Here is a 19,566-nt window from a genome sequence, read left to right as displayed (position 1 = left end):
ACTTGACATAATACTTCATAAGCATATACCTCCCTGTTATACATCATTGTGGGCAGTCTCGATGGTTTTATCACACAGCACAATTTTCCATCATCTCATAAATAAGAATACTTTGATTACTTATGAATAGATAATACAGCCACAGAGATACCATTGGCAACACTATATTCTGTAATTCTTTTCTGTTTGTTATGGAAATCCCCCCATAAATTGCTGTATTTTCTTGCTATCGATTTCAATGTATTACACAGCAACAGTATCAAATGAGGAATCTGGGGAAAACTAGCTATCCCAGAAATCCCAAAATCAAGTCTATCTCTACGTAAATCTCACTGGCTGTGTGGGTAGAACTCTTGCTGTTGATAAAGGCATTGCAAATTTCATGAGACTTTTTCTCTACTACACTGAAAGGGTATGCAAAAAAGAGTAAATGCACATTATCAAAGTAATCATATCTCATGTCACAATGTAAATCACACAGGTGAGATGGGCCTAGGATAGCTAGAACAGTCAAATGTCTCTGCAAGTAGGTATGCACAAATATTTTCCATTTTGATTGTGCCCAGATTAATGGTTTCCCCTCAAATCTTATACTTAATTTTGAATAAAGACCTTAAATCCTCAGGCCAGATTTATTTCAACTCCTGCATACCAAAATAAAAATATAAGATACAAGTAGTTTGAATATGTCGGTCTCATGCTATGATTTTCTTACTTTTGCATAAATAAAGCTAAACACAAAATTTCACGAGCACTATACAAACTTCTTCCTTTACTCCTTACATAAAACTGAAGCAGGATTAAACAAGGCAGCAGAATCACACAGGTATTTGAGGATTTTTCTTTTTTTTTTTACTTCTCTATAAAAAATGTGACTACTACACTAGCAGTAGTGTACTACCATGCTAGTAGTAGTGAGTAAAAGTCCTAAGTATTGGAAGAAATATGATAACGCATGCTTGCAGGACACAGAAGGATGTCTTTAGTACTGTTTTGACAAAATGTCAAAATCTGCACCTTATGAAACAAATATAAGGTTTGTCTGTTGAGGACTACTATTATAAACTTGACAGAAACCCTTAATAGTCTGTTTAAAATATTTGCAAAAATGCCTATTTATTTCAAGGCTTGGGTGACTTCCTGATTTAGCATTGTATATTCAAAACAATGACAAAATATCATATTAAGAGTGTATCTTCTATGTAACAGTATACACTAACTATGTATGACAACAACTATATTAACAAGCCCTGCAGTGGTCCAGACTGTTCCCTCCAACTTTCAACGTTGAAGAAAAAAAGCTGAAGCATAATGGGCCCATAGTACCACTCTCCATTGTAGGCATTTCTTCCTTACTCATTATTTATTCTTTCAAATAATTTGAAATTACTGTCACTTTTGATGCTCCTAAAACCAATGATGAATATCCCATTTATCTATTAAAAAAAGTCTATTTAAAAGTGCATCAAGTTCTTAGCCTCAACATATCTTGTGACAGTGAGTCAGGCTATATATTGCTGGATGCATCGCAAAAGAGTTAGAAGTTGTACCTTGTTAACATAAAGCCAGGAGAAAAGCAAAACCAGTGCTCTACTTTGCCATTCATTATTGCATCCAATCTAATTCCTGTTTCTTCAGAATTTTCATTGAGTTTACTTCCCATATAAATATATGCTCTAGATTTACTTGTCACTTATATCTATGAAAAAAAGCAAACATTAAAACACCAATAACGTACTGTGAATACAGCAGTATTTGTTTCCAAACAGCTATTAGTGAAAACAAACAGCTATTACTGAAAAGTTGCCTATATAGTCTATTTGCTCTGTTTCACTTCCTTGCCTCTAATTTAGTGTTATGAAATATGATAAGAAGTAACTGTAAAAGTAGCTTTTCATTTTCCAATACTAAATATGATACAGCGTTCAAGCAAAAAGAAGTTTAGTCTTTAGAGCAAAATGATGACTCACGGCTGACAACAATTTTTGTTGCTAGCACTGCCCTTGTGGGGTTTTTGTTCTGCACTGTGAAGTATGTCAGCAATATGAAAAAAACCTTCCAGTAATATTTTAAACATACTTATTGCAGAAACCAAGAAAACTGGGTGATTAAACCTCAAGAATAATGACAGTCTCTCTCTATGCGAGAAACACTTTAATAAATTGTAAATACAGCATCATATGAATACAGTATCATATTTGCACAAGTGTCTGTGTAAATCCAGCTTTTGTCTAAGCAATGCTTGAAATGGCATGAATCTTCTGCATCCACAACATCCTGCAGCAAGAAGCTGCACAGCTTACTTATACACAACATAAAGAAAGACTTCCTTTTGTTCACTCTGAACCTACTTTATTGAATTTGAGTATTGGAATGGAGACTGAATTTTAACTTGCTAGTCTACTTTTACTATTTTTTATCATTTTAATTATTATTACTTCTCTCACATACTACAGCTCACACAAAAAATCAGCATCTCACTGTTCATACCAGGGATAATCTACTCAAGTATGAACGAAAGCTCACCCCAGAAGGAATCTAATAATCTGTTGTTATTCTGATAAAAATAATTTTCTTCCATTAAGTGAAAGTCAGAAGTCTACAAGTGCAAAAAAACCTTTGAAAATTCTTACTTTTGAACTGAAACAAAATGTCCAATTAAATCAGAAACAAAGCACATATTAAAAATGTGAAATGTCATACTGAGATTAACTGTTCTGTTTAACTTCTGATTATGTCACTAGCAAAAATACTAGCAAAAAAGCCTTTTGTTCACAAGAATATAACATTAATTTGTACATCTGATTTATGGAGACAGGGACTATCAACTTCTGTGCAATCAAGAGTACAAGAAATTTTTCAGATCCACAATAAGAAGAGAAAGAAGAAACAATGAGCATTGAAAATCTCAGGTTCTTCTGCAAGAATCCTGGATTGCGTGGCAAAAACGTCCATATTTAACTAGGAACTGTGGGAAACCATAAAAGGATTATATTATATTTGGACAAGGAATTAAATATGTTTTAAGTGAAATTATCTGAGCTTTCTGAGTCTGCAAAACTCCACTAAAAATGTCACAAGAGCACATAATTACCTTCTCTCTTTTCACATGTTTCTTACCAGACTCTTCTGTTTCACTTACTGGCCCAATTTCATAGGAAACACCTATGCCTGTCAAATTATTCTGGTGCCTCTAAAGTCTGAAGGCTGTTCTGTGCTTGTCCTGGCATAGTTCAGAACTGCACAGATTACATGGGTTTTAAAAATATAGATGATGTCTAGGAATATCAATAACCACTAAGAACAGCTGCAATTCAGCAGCTGGAGCCCATCCTACTAAAGGGATAGGTAGCTAGTAGTAGCCTCATGTGACGGCCCTGCACAGCTCCTCACCAGCTCTCATATGCAGCGTTCCAGTTGTGGTAGAGAATCAGCAGCCTAATGTGCCCAGATGTGGCAAAACTGGTGACAAATCTGACTACTTGTAACTAAAATTCGGTTAGTTAACTTCTTTGTTCTGTGTTTTTGACCCAGCTGTTAATTTCCTTCTCTCTGATATGCCTTTCACTTATCCCCACTGATCCCATTTTTCTTTAACCCCAGCTTTACTTTGTTTTCCAAGCATACTGTGCATGAGCTCAACTGAGGCTTTGCAATAAGCTTCAGCAAGAAGAAGGTAAACTTTACTGTCCAAGGGGAAATGGCAGGCACAGCACTGGATTCGCTGACTGGTCCTTCCCTTCTACCAGGGTTGAAGGCTTGTGAAGCAGCAGAATGTTCTCACCTAATTTTAACCTAGGAACCCAACACTGGGTTGTCAGTCACCTCAAACTGCTCTCATACCAGTGGAGAGGCTTTGGCACCTCAGGATTTAGACTGTCGTTAAACTGAACTCTAAACAGAGATACTCATCTCTCTCCACTCAGTACAAGAGCGTGAATGGGCTTGATCCTGATTTCAGTGCATAAAGATAAATGCGTAAAGATAAATGGAGAAATCTCGGTCTAGCCCTATACCTTCTGCGAATGTGACCGTGTTGGTGAAGGGAAACAGAAAGATGGCTTCCATCAGCTCCATCTAATCGAGAGTGGCCCACAGCAGGTACTTTCCTAAACCGGTCCCTGCCTGTGGCACAGGTAGCCTGCCCAAGATAACCCCATAACTACATTAAGAGTTGTTATTTGCAAACCATTTGAAGGAATTTCTTCAGAACTGTTAAATCAGTCATTAGTATCGCAGGGAAAGAGCAGTCTTAGCAATGCCGGAGGAGCTGTGCACATGTCCAACGTATAGTTAAGCAAGCAGTGATAGGGCACCCATGGACGTATATTTTTCAATACGTGAAAGCATAAACTAGAAGAGGCTTAGGAGCAGGACCCATCCATGACAAAGGCCACCAAAATCTTTCAAATTTTTACACAAAACTTTCATAACAAAAGTGTGGACGATATGAGGGAGAAAAGAAAGACTTCTTAAAAAGGAACTGACAGAAAAATTTTGTCCAGGTTTATAGAGCACAGAAAACTATTTAAATAAGACAACAGCTTTTAAGCCACTAAGTCTGAGCTTGGGAAGAATATACCTCCTCTCTCCATATGTGTTTACTGTTGCTTTAAGGAAGTATCAACTACTTAAAAAAAATGTACACAAAAGTTTTGCAAAAGATCAAGACCCAGATAATACAACAACTCAATTTCAGTATCTTGATGAAAGCCAAAACTTGATCACATTTGTTTTCTGGGGTAAGAGGAACCTACTGCTTCTAACTGAAAAAGAAAAGCAAACAAACCCACATGAAAACACACCCCCCCAAATTAAAAACAAAGTCAAAACCAGAGTAATTATGCAGACTCCAATACACATCCATATATTCTAAAAGCCACAGACTTCAACATGCATTCATATATTTAGAAAGATTCCTTTCTCAAACACATTGCACACGTGATTTTGTGTATATAAACGCACACAGCAGCTGTATTTTAGTCCCTACTTACTTTCAGCAAATGTACCAAAAGAGACAACACTGCATACATTTTCTTCAGGTACACACTCATGCAGAAAAGCAACTGAGTCCTAGCAAATAATATTAAAGCTCACATTGCACATGCAAGATCAGTCACATCAAGTACTTCAAGAAATCTAAAACCAACCCCCCCCCCAACAAAACTTCAAAACAAAACCTCCTGATAACATTGCCAAATCATAGCTGCTTCTTACCACACTACTGAGAAACACATCTGCAACCTTGGACTTTCTGACAGATTTCAAATTTCTGCCATCTACTAACTACTGACATGCTTGAACTGTTAAAAAATGTATTATTTTTTTTTTAATAATGGGAAAAGTATTTTTCACCCCTCATTTCCAAAAACAGCTGGAGCAGTTTGGCATAAATGTTTAAAAAATATCTCAACTAGTAAAGGACTGCCAAATTCCAGCAAGAAAGGTAAAATGACTGGGAAATAGGACAAGCAACCGAAAATCTTTTCTTAAAATGGAAACACTTGTGCAATTTTAACTCCCCATTACAAGCATTATTATGTCCTCTGAAAGTGAAAAACACAAAAGCATTCTTTGAAGTGGACAGTCGCGCTATGGTCTGAAGGCCTCTTGATTTCACTCTTAAGAAAAATCAAAGGAGTTCATCTTAATGAAGACAGAGCTTAAAAGCATCAGGTTCTGGTTTAGTGTATAGCCTTTCCCATATCCCTCAATTTTTAACACAAGCATTTTACAAATAAATAGAAACAACTTGCACTTCACACAACCTTTAAAACTTTTACTGATCCCCGGGTTTCTTTAGTCTATTTTCTGTTAGAATCTGTGCAAGACGTGCCACAGGCTCAGGATTAAGAAATAATAATAAAAAAAATCAGTGACTACACAAAAAAAAAAAAATCCAATTCAATCCCCTTTCAACTTACAAAAATGTGCCTCATAGGGACCATAAAATCCATGTAATTACCTGCTGCAGGATCTGTAACCGCTTGACTGGTGATGCCAGATGGTGGTTCTTGAAGCTGGTATGTTGCATTTGTGGAGGGTGTCGTTGGGCTGGTGTTGCTGTTTGCCATGTAATGTGAAGGATATGGTGAGCTATTATAATACTGTGCATACTGCCCCTGGCCAAAACTGGGATAAGAGGGATACTCCTGCAAGACAAAAAAGCAACTGAATAGTCCATCAAAGTTTTGCTACTTTTTAGTATAAATTCCAAAATATAACTACAAACACATGTCAGACTTTCAGCACGTATGCTGCAGGACCTAAAAATGCAAAGCAGTAAAATGAAATCTGAATTATGCATAATTTAGTATGTCTTCTCATAAAATAGTTTATTAGACACAGTGCTGAAGATGTGTGAGTAAGAACATTAACCCCAGACAGTTCTACTATTGGAAGATGACAAACTGAAGAATAACATCTATAAACATTAGTTTAACTTGAAGGGATGCTAATTTCTTTCAAAAAGCTATTTGAGGGTTAGATTTTTTCAGTGGATGAGATTCTAAGTTCGCCAAAGTTTCCTCAACTCATATTTACAAATTTACCTGCTGTGAGCTATTAAATCCAGTAGAATTTGTGAGTGAATTATTTCCCGCATATATTCCTGACGATGTTGTAAAACTGCTGCCTGAAATGAAATGAAAAATTATGTGAATGACTAAAACATGGTATCAGAAAATAACTTCCATCATGTAATTATATCATAAGGATATGGCATATTTGTAATATTTCCCATATGTTGACCAGTTTGGTTGTCATCAGCTCTGTAACGTTAATATACGGAAAGTGATAATTCATCGTTCCTACACCCCATGTTTTGTTACTGCAATAAAAAGAAAACCTTGAAATTTAGACAGGAATTTGGAGCCACCTCAGATCTGATTGAATATTAGGCTATGCCACCCCTCTGACTAATACCCAGCACTGGGGAAATAATGAGGTTTTCTTTACTTCCAGTTTTTGTTGACAATGCTGTCTTCCCTCACTGAAGCCCATTGGCTCCATTTCTCCTCCCACCTTCAAGAACCAGTTTCTCTCCTCTCCCTGAGACTCAGCCCCTCTCTCAGGAACAGCAGAAGCTGTAGCTCCCTGCACCAAATGGCTCACCCTGATTGCAAAGCCATTAGGATTTGCTCATCAATCATAGACAGCCTTGGGCTGCAAACCTTCTTTTTTGATAGTCTCCCAGGCATGAAACAAGGGAGAAAAGTACATCTCTGAGAAAGGAGTCCCAAGATTGAATTCAGCCCAGAGAGACTGAATTACTGCCTTTACCTCCCCTCTCCCCCCCGTTCACGAGCCACCAAAAATAGACAGATGGGGCTCTTGTTTAATACCTAACCTGAGAAGCTGTTCCACTAAAAGGGCAGCAACCCCCTTTCAGCTGTTTTGCCCTTTTTGGTTATAACCCAGGAGTGACATAGCCACCAGCTGAGACATATGGATGTACAGGGTGAAGCTACATAAGCCACCAGAAAGTCTGTAATGAGGCAACCTATTGAACTCGTCCAGCGGGAGAGCACCAGCCAGTGAGAGCTCCCATTAGAGCGCACGGGTTGTTTACAGCCTCCCTCGCCGCCGAAACCTGCCTTAGTGCAAAGATATACCGAGACCTTGGGAGCAAAAGCTTGCAGGTGAGCAAATGAGGCAACAAGGGGTGGAAATCAACAGGGAGCAAGGCACACGGATGCGCCGATCCTCTGATGCATCTGACACAACCCAATTAGCAACAAAATCCTATGCAGCGGTTACTCAATGGGAAAAGCGATGTTTCTTGCAACTCCAAACAGCGAGGAATGCAGGCAGGGCTGCATGCTTACTACAGCCCCTGAAGGGCATTTGTGAGCTATTTACTTTTTTAAATAGAAAAATTAAAATCGATAGGTATCCTAGCTGTAAGAAGTCAGAAGGAAAGATACTTAAATGTTTTGATTGCAAAAGACACCTAAAAGTTAAGCCTCAAAGCAGGAGATGTAAAGTACAATAGCAGTGGGAGTAAAAGATGCAGCTTAAACTCAACATGTGATAATGACTGTAAACATTTCTCTTGTATTTTCTATCAGTGCAAAAGCTCTGTGGTTGTTGAAAGATGCTACTAATCCTGTGAACTAAAATCAGATTACTTCAGCAGAAGAGCTGACATCCAAGTTTAGCAGATAGTACAGATAAACAGTACTAATGAGAAAAACATGTTGTTTTAAAATTTAATTTAAAATTGGAAAACAGATGTTATTTTTTATTATAACAAACCCCAGAGCCAAAATACAGCTGAAAAATATTTTAAATTGCAAAACTTTGAAATGCTATTTTATTTCTAAGAGTGCTTTGGCTGGAAGAATCTAAGTCACTGTGTCTCTTTTTATTTCTGCAGTTATTTCTGAGTGATGCAGTAATACATTCAAACACAGGTTTTATAGGTGCACGGTTTGAGCCATTCTAAAAAGACATAAAAGGCCTCTCATAGTTGTAAGAAAAAAAACCAAAACAAAACACATCAAAAACCCAAAGCTTTTTTTTAGGAATACATTACCTTTCCACAGAAAGTTTGGCAAACAATTTGCAACAGCAAATGAGAAAAGTAATTACATGCCAGCCAGCATCTCTCCCTCTCAGACAAAGACACACATACTAACATGCAGATCTCTCTCTTTCATCTCATGGTCAGCACTGGCTCCTATGGAGGAGGGGTAGGGGTCTCTTAGACCGTAACAAACATGAAGCAGGTTTCTCAGAAACAGCTCTGTGGGCCACCCAGAACTACTGGCCTAAAGTTGTTTTTTAAATACTGCAGTTTTTGCCATTTGTTTTTTAAATACTCAGCCACAGCACACCATAGAGCTGCTGTCCTGCCTGAGCTGAACAAACACAAAAATAAAAATCTCTACGAAATGCATGAGATTTATTGCCCCAAGTTGGGCAGCTCTGTAGCTTTAAAATGTGATAAAAGCTGTAAATTGCAGGTCAAAGGTCTATTTTGCAAAGAGCGCAGACCCACATTAAAGCTGGGAATCCCAGTCAGTGTCGGAAGACGGCCGGACCCTGCTGGGACCAGGGGCGGGCTCCAGGCGCAGAGCTCGCCCCCATGCCTCGGCGAGGTGCAGGTTGGGGTTCTCCCCTGGGTATTGGCCACAGCAGTCCATTTGCTTTCCTAGCTCAGCCTCCTTGCCATGGGCTATGTCTATCATCAGGGTACAATGTATGTGGCAGAAGTTTAGTGCAGCTCTCCTGGGAAAGCCTAAGTCGGCCAGATGGGCTATTTAAACTCAAAGGTTTCTTCCGTTTGCTTACAGTGTTTAAAAATCCTTGGCAAACTCCCCCTTGTTGTCCTAGTAACTGCTTGGCCATCCAACACAATATTTTTAGACTGTATAATAATAACCAAATACCTTAACGTTTACTTTTTTATGGTTGAATTCCCAAACCAATTGGCTAGTATATTCTCAAACATCGCAGTCTTGGTAACTGTAACAATGCTGGTGGTGCTCATCACGAGTCTAGTCCCTTCCAGCGGTAGGATACTCGGGCTCCGGGTAAAAGCCAGGCTTGTATCGCAATCAAAGGATACTCAGGAAGGCAGCTGCAAATGGAGCTCTTCCCTTGGCATTTCCCCTGGTCCTCCTCCACTCCATTTATCCTCACTGAGCAATCCCTATAACTCTGCCAATATAGGAACAACAGCCCATTCCCACAGCCATTAGTCATATAAGTGGTCTTTCAACATCTATGAAGCAACTTATATGAAAAACAGCTTAGGGAACATACTCCTTAAAGTAAGGGTGAGGAGGAGTGGGGAGATGGGGTGGCAGAACCACTTAAGTCCTCTTCCCATCCTCTCCCCTCCACACCCCGCCCCGTTAAAGGGATGATAAATTTGTAACAAACAAAAATCTAGTTACCAGAATAACCTTAGCAAGGAATCACAGGCAGCGATTTTCCTCAGCATTTCCAAAAGTTGGCAGTCTCTCCCTCCGCTATTGTTTGGTGACTAATCACGCTGTAATTTTAGCAGGGTCAGGAAAAGCACTGGGTTTAATTGGCTGCACACGCACTGCCAGGCAGCGCCTTTACATTGCAGGGAGACATTCACCCCAGGGAGAGGAACCGGAATAACTCCAAAGCTTTTGAGCACAAGGTAACCCCACTCAGGGAGCACAAGCAAGAAATGCCCTTTACTGCAGGCGAGAATGCCAGCAGGGACCGGAGCACGCTGTCATGTAATGCTCCATTGCAAAGTAGGTTGTGGGAGCCATCATCTCCATTTAGCAGCTCTGCAGCCACATGCAGAAGAGGAACACCTACTGCAGGCTACGACAAGGCTGAAGCTGCATCCTGTCCATATACTACTAGAGGGGAAAGGGAGAATAAACTTATTTCCCCCTCTGGAGGTTTCTGCACAAACGACTGAACAGCAGCAGCACTACCCCCATCTTCCATCAAGAGAATCAACTTTGTCCTTAAATAATAGTTGAAATTATGAATAGGTTCTCCTTCCAAAATTAAATGAGGAAAGGGAAACAAATGTTCCTTTTTACTTTTAACATCTGTTCAATCAAAAGAAAGAATTAAGTCAACTTAAAGTTGTTTCAAATTCAAAAGTTAGCCTAATGAAAACAACAAAAAGATATATAATCTCATGTATAGTACAGATATATACTGTCAACATTTAACTGCAAGAAAGACCTGTTCAGCAATGTGATTCTTTTCTACTTATCTTCAAACAACTCCACGAACATTTTCATTTGAAATATTCTTCTTATTTCCATTCCTATGGTCTCTAAGGTTTCTGCAGGAGACCAGTCCTTCCCTCATCCACCGTTCATGAGCACAACAGAAATTACATACACACCATGGGGACCCCCAGACTCTGACGTGTGGCTCCTCTGCCCATGGCAGACAGTCAGCGATCTCCTGCCTTCCACGGTGAACAGCTCACAGCCCAAGCATGGCACAGCTGGAGCAGAACCCAGAATCAGACACCCTCCTTCCCCCAGCCCTGCAGACAATACTATCCTCAAATCAATGCCTCTGACCCTCCTCTCATTACAGCTTCGCATCTGGGTCATCTTTAACACATTTCTTTTGCAGAATACTTTTAGATCCTCGCCTTTCAATGTGTACAGCTGAAATGCTTTCCAAGACCTTACTGTTCCATCTCTTGACAACTGTCACCCTTTCGTGACCTTGACAGTTCTGATCTTATACACATTTTGCATATTGTAGAAAACAAAGCAATACCTTTATGACAGACCTCTATGTAGCCCATTGACTGAGTCCCAGCTTTGCTCTACTAATGCCAAAATTCACTGCTTACTCCTAAAATTTTCCAGAAAGCACTCCCTCACATTATCCCATGCTGCTCCCCCTTTCCTCCCTCCATTGAATGAGTTTCCCATAGACATCTGCAAAACTACTTCACTGTCCTCCCTACAATCCCTTTTTATTGACATCCCTCTGCTCTGTATCTTACAAAAACCCCCATCTTTAGAGTTGTTAGATAACCAATATGGGGTGACAACTGTTTATTACGCCTAAACAGTGTCAGCTTTATTGTTCCATTAGGCCCTCCGAACTTAAGTATTTTATTTCAGCCTCCAACTTCTACGGGCACTATATTTTCATTTGGCTGTGTAAGTTAGCACAACAGGATCCCGATACATGACTGTGGCATGAAGGCACTACTGCAACAGATATTATAGGCAACACAGACATAATTTTTCAGTAACTCTGTTTCCTACCAACCATGAATTACCAGTTCCTTAAAAGCTGGAATGTCATACCAGGAGTTCCTCATAGCTGCTGCTGGCAAGCATTTTGAGCTGTCTCCTACAGAGAGGTAGGGGTTTTTTCGGGGTGGTGACAGAAAGGGTATGTGGGTTTGGTTTTTTGTTAGTGTGGCTATCTGCAGAAAGCAAAACCAATAACCTGGTTACAGTTACATTTACTCTGATGAGTAGCTTACCACTATTCTGCATGAAGATGAAAGATTGCATACTACTCTTACACTATCTTCCTCTTATTTGTCAGAGCACACTACAAATAAGCAATACTTCAGATGTCAGATGTTTGCTTCTGCCCTATGGAACTACTCAGCACACAGTTCAAAAGGGAATTAAAAAAAAAAAAACCAAAACCCAACTCTCTTGTGTCTGAGTGAAGGACTGGATCAATATACCCTTAAAGTCATGAAACAAAAGCCTACCCTCATTCACTTGGTCTCTGAAAGCACTTCTGCCTGAAGACATTTCATGGAGTGTTTATATGATGGAGCACAGTTTAAATGGAGCGTGATAATAATAAAGAGAGGTGCTGAACTTTTAGAAAATGTCGTCCAATTCTGTGAGCGATCACTGGTTTCAACAGTTCTAAAATCTGCAACACACCTGATTTAGACTGTCAAATTCAGGGGTGAATAGTCCTGCAGCAGACATCCAAAAGTAGCTATTTGTAGTAAACAAAGATATTTTTTTTTATTTTCCCTTAAAGTGGTGAAATCCAGAAGCAGGCACACCCAGCAACTTCCCAGTACCGAAGGGGAAAAAGGAATTGGGAAAACAAGGTGGAAAGATATTACGTAAACTAAACAGGCGAGTAAGGCTACAAAATATAATTGATAATAATAGCCCGCACATACAAAGACTTACAGCTTTTAAATAGACTTCAAAGAAACAGACTTCAATCATTACTTAGCTACCTCCACAGCTGCAGTAGGTATTTTTATCTTCTTCTCCCTCCCAAACACACTCAGGTGTCAAATTATATTTGGCACTTCCTAAATTCATAATCCTGACACGTTTTCCAGGACTTGCTTTGTCACATTCGCTATTTTTTAATCTACTGCTATTCGGAGACACATTTTTACTGTAATAACACTACAACACTTCATTATTTAAAAATTAACAAAGCGAGAGATCTTCCAAGCTGCTGAGAGCTGGCCCGTCACTGCTCTCAGCAAAAGCAAGCATCGTTTCAGGTCCAGCTGCAGTAATATCAGAGGTGAGTTATCAAGCAAACATTCATTTTTACCCTAGAAATGTAAAGCAATAAGGAGAAAAAAAAAAAACCACATAACATTAACTGTGTCTAATTAATGGTAATATCTGTTTATACAGACCTTGCATTTGGTAGCTATAGGGAGCCTGTCCAGGTTGAGGTGTGCTAAAGCTGGCACCGTAGCTTAGAAATCCTGTCTGTCCAGGTGACTGTGACTGTGCCAATCCACCTTCTGTCTTGATGCCTGCCCACAATGCACCTAAATCAGTTAGTGACAGCAAATCTATTTGTTCATATTCAAACAGGGATGGAAAATAAAATCACTTCATTAACAGCATTTTTAACATATACCTATTATTGCATGCATGAGAGAATGAATATCAAGAGCATGCACAACTGAACAGGGTAAGGGCAGTCTAAAAGCACACATAAAACTGAAGTTCACCAGGGAGAGGTTAAATTCAAAACTGTGTTTCCAGTAACTGCAAAAGAAATTTATACATGAACAGGAAGTTGCATTATTCCTTTTTTCCTTTCCTGCCAGAGGCTAACTTTTCCATATATTCATGACATTTCACAGGGGTAGATTAGCAACTTTATATGATTTTAATGAAGCACAGCATAGCCAAGCTCTCCTGCCATCTACCCATTAATGACATAACTGAGATTTGCATTGTATAGTATTCATACATGAAAATTAAATGGCTCTGAGTGCAATGGCTTTCTAAGGAATTAGAAGTGGATAAAGAGAACTAGCAGCATTAAGTGTAGTGATGATTTTCAAAGCTAATTAAACACTATAGGAAGCATTCAGTCTTTTAACAAATAAATACCTACTAGACAGGAACTATTCCTGAAGCAGTCTCCCAAACTGGGAAAAATATAGCAGAAAGTCAGTAATCTGCACTGACAGGGAAATCCATTACACATCACGTTACCCTCTCATTTCCAAATTTATTAATAAAAGAATCCAAAGTCCAATTAAATGAATGGCTTGCCTCGCAACTTCAGTGATTCTTCCCCTAATTTGTAAGGCAACAAGTAAATACCAGCAAGTGAAACACTGAGGAAATGCACACAATTCAGCCTCTGTCTCTTAGTTTTAATTATAAGGTTGTCCCAACATGAACTACCATTTAAAAATAATTATAGACAAAGCAATGGAAAAGTAATACAATACTCTTAGGTTTCACTGTGGCATTCAGTGATACCTCATTGTTCAGAAAGCACTGTTATTTGAACTGAATTAACTAAGTGTGAATTGGTAACATTCCTTTGAAAATGACTGTTAATCTAAGTCCATTTCCTGGTTGGATTTTTTAAAAAATAATATTCAACAATGTTTGAAGGTAGGAGAGGGCTGAGAAGTTACTGTGTTTGCAAAACTTCAATATCTCCCTATGTACAAATGGCAGCATATTTTCTTCTGCCATTTAAATAATTATTTTTCAACTGCTGTCATTAATTACCCTTAATTTCTTCTGCCAGACCTGCTAACTGCCTGACTAACCCTGTTTGCTTGTTTTTCCTTGATGCTTACTTGCTGCTTCTATTTCATGTTACAAATAAACAATTCCAAAGACAAATCTGACACCTCATTACCAAGGGGAAACTCCTGCTATGGATGTTTTGGTACCAGTGATCCCCATTTGCTGTCTGTTTCAGGACTTCTGAAATGCTGGTTAAATATCGCTTAGAGAAAGTTTAACTAAATCAAGCATTAAAATTTCTAGTCCAGGTTTAACGGCCTGATTCAACTCTCGATCTCAAATGAAGTGGGAGGAGACAATCAAAGGCAGCGGCTGGAGGATGCCACTTGAGTGAAGACAACTTGGCACTGACGTGCTCTTTTGCAAAACTCCATGCTATGAAGAGCCTTTCATCTCCTGGGACTTACTCTTCCCACCTGCTCTCATCCAGAAGGCCTTCACTCATCAGACCCTGATGCTCCCTTCTCTTTCTCCCAAGTCTAACGTATGCAAGGAAGCAGAAAGGGACAGTGAGAAAACATAAGGGGACTGCCAGGGTCTGGAAAGAAAAGAAGTTGGTAAGCAAAGCTAGCTTTGCTGGTACTGCAGCAGGCAGGAGGAAGGCGCTTCAGGAAATTCTCCAGCCTCCTCAGGGGCTTTGCAGATGGACCAGAGCCAGGAGCCCCTGGGAGGCAGCTGTCATGGCATTCCCCTCCACCCCCTTTCCTGCCTTCATGGCTGCACCACGGTGGAGGTGGGGGAGTAGGAAAATGAAGAGGCTAGAGGGGCTTTCCAGACAGCACCTTCCCAAACGCTGCCCTAGAGAGAAAACTTCAGGGAGGCTGATAGAGGAATTCACAAATATTTTTTCTTCTAGTAAGCCCCAGAGTAAAGAAGCAAAAAAGAAAAAAGCCCCCCACTCCAACTCAGTTTTCCTTTCACGTGTGTCAGGTGTCCTCTCTTTATGCCTGCTGGAAGCTCTCTGCCTGGACGAGAGAAAAGCAAGGCAGGTGGTACATGGGGTCTAAGCTGCAGACTGAAGAGGAGAATTTTGGCTCTAAACAAGGCTTCAGTTCTTGCCTATTGCAAATGGGCGACCCGGTGTTCCCCATGTGATTTAGCTGTGGAACACTGATTATATGATGTGCCTTAAGTATACAAAAATATATACGGTGTTAGGTCCCAAAACTTTTTGATAGTTATTTGTTTTTGAATATTACTCCTATAAAGTACATAAGCAAGAAGCACCTTAGCCCCAGTCACGAGGCACTGTCTGAAAGGAACAAAATGCCTTAAAATCCACTTGGCTCAGGAGCTGGGGGTTTCTGTGGTCAAAACTAGCTCTGCAATGTAAAACATCAGGCAAAATGATCCAAAGTCCTCGGCACAGGGGATGGACTGGGCAAAAAAACAGAGCAAAACAAAAGAGCAGGCAGGCATGCTAACCCCAGCGAGCAGTTGCCAAGTAAAGCAACTCTCAATTACAGCTCCGACGACAGCGAGACAGCTAAACTCAAGTAGTAAAATCAAGGCCTTGCTGAAGTCAGTGGGAATTTTATAGTTGACTTCAGTGAGCTCAGGATTTCATCCAGAGGAACCAAGCAAAAAAACAAAAGTGTCACTGTTTGGGCTGCCCAAGCCACCACGGCCAGCCAAGTACGAACATGAGGTATCCACAGGAGAAACAGGTCAAGAAAACCACAGCAGGGAAAGGGGGTGTCTGTTATCACACCGCCTGATCCAGCTGGAAATAGCCAACAAGCTCTCATCAGCAACATGAGCTTCTGGGGGCAGGGGGAAGGATCCCCGTCTCCATAGTCTTGAAAATGTAGTTTGAATATTCTTAAAGTATTTTGTAAGTTTAAAATATAAGGGTTCAAATTAAAACGAAACATCCTATTTATGTTTGTAACCATATTTTTTGAAGTAATCCCAGGAAGAATGCTCCCTTGGGTCATAATTATTGATGATATATTAACAAAACACATTTTTTTAAGGTAAGTGGAAATAATAATCTATTGTACCTACTTTTCACAATAATCTGCTGTAGGATATACTTGAGACCCAGTGGATTTCAGCTTGCAGATTTCAGGCTGAAAGATTCACCCGTTTTGCACTTCAACGTTTTAATAATTTTAAGGGGCACAGCTTGTACTGTGGGTTCTGTCCTTTTGGTATAAAACTTACATCACCTGAATGTACCTTTACAAAATATGCTGCTAAAAGCATGTGGATTGTATATTTTTAATATATTCCCCCAGAGAAATATAAGACCTATTTTCTAATAATGCATCCTCGCTGCTGAACTGCTATGTGGTCTGCCAGCAGACAGTCTGGCAGCAAAATGGTCTCACCCACAGCAGCTTGTTTTTAAATTAAATTTTTTTGGAAATATTTGCTACTTAGTACTATCACCTTCATCAGGCAGACAGAGCTTTAGTGGCAATTTACTTCAATTTTCACCTCCAGGGAGTTTTGAAACATTTAAAGTGAATTTTTTTTTGGTGTGGGTCTTTTTGAATCTGTTTTCACCTGCTGAAAAATCAGCACAGCTTCACCAATTAATTTGGGTTCCAGTAATCTGGATCAGCTGAAATTCAGGCCTTTATGTACTGACGTACCCTATGGCACTGCCGGGGAGTGGAGCTCCTCGGAAAGCCACCAGGAGCTGTGTCTGTGTAACAGAAGTCCCTAGACCTCTTTTCCCATTTCAGCGCTGTTTTTTGTGTATCGTCAATAAAAACCTAATTAATCTCCCTCCTTGATCCCAAGACGGAGACATCCTCTTGAGTAGCTTCTTAGACCTTTAATAAATAAATCGAGCATCACCCACTCCAGTGGGGAAATTACCAGCCTTCCACAAGAAATGCTATGTACTGGCTCAAGGGCCGCGTAATCTTAATCTAAAGAACATTTACCTCAGGAAAAAAATAACATGGACATGCATTTCTTACCATATGAAGGGATTCCATAGGGTTGGCCGGGCTGGGGGTAAGTGGCATAAGCTGTAGCTTGTTGCATCCCCGTTGTAAACTGTGTCTGCCCATACGCAGCCATCGTTTGTGAAGGGGGGGTAGGAAGAATATGTGGGTATGGTCTGCTATTGATTACAAATGACAGAAAATAGGACAGAGACCGCATTAGACAGACATGTGTGTACTTATTTTTAGCCTTATTATAATCCTGCTACTTCATTAACACATAATCATAGGCTGTGCTAGACAACAGAAAGTATAAGACAAAGATAAAACAGTAAGAAATCAATAATAAAAAATAAGTAAAACAAAAACTTTCCAAATATTTTTCAAATACATTCTTAGCATTTTTTTTAAAAAAAGCTTTTTTTTTCCCTAGAAGCTGCTGCGGTTTAAATTATGACTTAACAGATGGACCCAATTATTATTTTAAATGAGGTTAAAATCTGCCTATTTCAGTTATTATTATTACTACTACTATTATTATTTTCAAAAGATATCATACTTGGAAGGGTAAATCTGTGGTGGGGAGAACTGGTGTGTTTGTCTTGGGCTGAAACCACTGCTTCCAATTGCTGCACCAAGGAGAAAAGAAAGCACACAGAAGTGTAAATACACACACCGAAGATAAATATTATTTTTCCTAATAGAATTTCAGAGTATTAACAAGATTTTAATTAAATTCAAATATCAACGATACCTTAGATAGAAAATAATATTTTATCAGGAGCTATACAAGAGTGCTTAACATTAAAATCTTGATTACGAATCTCAAATACTAAATTGCCTCTTTGTACAACTCCTGAGCAGTAGTATATTCTTTGCTCACACACAGACAACATTTTCAATGCAAACAACCTATTTCCTAATGGAAACATTTCCCTTCATATTTTCAAAGGATTATTGATATCTCAAGTGCAACATTTTATTAACTTTTAGAATTTTTAAGACCTACATTTTATGAAGGAGCTTTATGCGTGTCTCGATTGAAAACATATGGCCAGCTTCAGAGCACGTGCCTCTCTTTTTTTAAAAAGAATAATTCCATAATACAATGTATTACCATATTACACCTCCTTCTCTTTCCCCACATCTTATCTGCTTTCTAAAATGCTTTCAGACCTTCAAAACAGTAGCGTTGCATAAAGATGTCCAGTGTGCAAATGTTCCTAGTGAAACACTTGAGCCTCAGAGGCTCAGTGATGAGCTTCTCCCGCGGCAGCCCAGCCACCGCTGACACAGAGCTTTATACCAACCCATCCCAATTTCTTTTGGTATTTTTGGGTGCTGCTGGGAGCGTGGCGGATGTGCTGGCATGCTCTGCTCTGGGTGTTATTTTCAGGAGCCCTTCCCTCTCTGGTTACCGTTTGGGTGCTATTTCTTCTCTGGGTCCCAAGGTGGTTTTTGAAGCCTTTGCCAGGAAGGGGTCAGCGGCAGGTTATGAGACTACTGTAAAATCAGACAGCCAGAGAAACAACAGGCCCTATCGCTAAGTACTTGAAAATAAACAAGGCACGGATAATTACCCTTCGCCAGCTACCCCTTTCCTCGCCAGCTATAGGGAAAATCCATCATCCTCACACTCCGGGAGCACTCACGAAGCATGGAGGGAAGCCAGGAATCTCTTTCTGTGCCTTCCACACCTGACAGCTTTTCTGTGGCTTGTGAGGCTGCAGATAGGTTAAGTGTTACGGTCCAACCTTTAGTCGGATCACCGCAGATGTACGTAGCTACTAAACACACTACCTTTTCTTCTTTCAGAGATTTAAAATACTCTAGAAATCTTTTTTCGGCTTTCAAGTTTGATGCTTCCATACTTGACAGCACACACAGAAAATGGAGGCTACAACAAGACCGGAGAAGGACTGGCTACTTGGAGCCTGATGGGTTGAAAGATGTCAAATTTTGCTACTGTGGACATATAAGCCCATGACACAGTATCAGATCCTTTTTTATTTGATTTGCATCTTAAAAACAATGTGCTAGAAATACCACAGTTAATCCACAGGTACGCAAAACTGCAAACGTCTTGGGATTTTCTCACGGTGTTTGTCTCCTATATGTTAGAAGCCAAGATGTGTTTGGCTTCCAGGAAGAAAGCAAGCCTGACAAAAGAACGAATACCT

At 39.7% G+C, this 19,566-nt stretch overlaps 1 protein-coding gene across 19 annotated transcripts in view; it reads right to left on the bottom strand.

Annotated features, from left to right (window-relative positions):
• Positions 1 to 19,566, bottom strand: part of EYA1 (EYA transcriptional coactivator and phosphatase 1) — a 224,575-nt gene that overhangs the window by 52,068 nt on the left and 152,941 nt on the right. For 13 of the 19 annotated variants that reach the window (XM_080380766.1, XM_080380771.1, XM_080380773.1 and 10 more), the window contains 5 exons: positions 17,946 to 18,015; positions 17,420 to 17,565; positions 13,118 to 13,255; positions 6,552 to 6,634; positions 5,966 to 6,152 (listed from right to left, as the gene is read on the bottom strand). In XM_080380766.1, coding sequence (XP_080236892.1) covers positions 5,966 to 6,152; positions 6,552 to 6,634; positions 13,118 to 13,255; positions 17,420 to 17,565; positions 17,946 to 18,015 — 624 coding nt within the window. The remainder of the gene's footprint in view (positions 1 to 5,965; positions 6,153 to 6,551; positions 6,635 to 13,117; positions 13,256 to 17,419; positions 17,566 to 17,945; positions 18,016 to 19,566) is intronic. The other 6 variants (XM_080380775.1, XM_080380761.1, XM_080380769.1 and 3 more) reach the window with 3 other exon arrangements.

This window comes from Falco punctatus, assembly GCF_963210335.1.
Source record: "Falco punctatus genome assembly, chromosome: 3".
In the NCBI taxonomy this organism is placed as follows: Eukaryota; Metazoa; Chordata; class Aves; order Falconiformes; family Falconidae; genus Falco; species Falco punctatus.
Note: the sequence above shows the minus strand (reverse complement) of the source record. Positions and strands in the feature narration are given on the sequence as shown.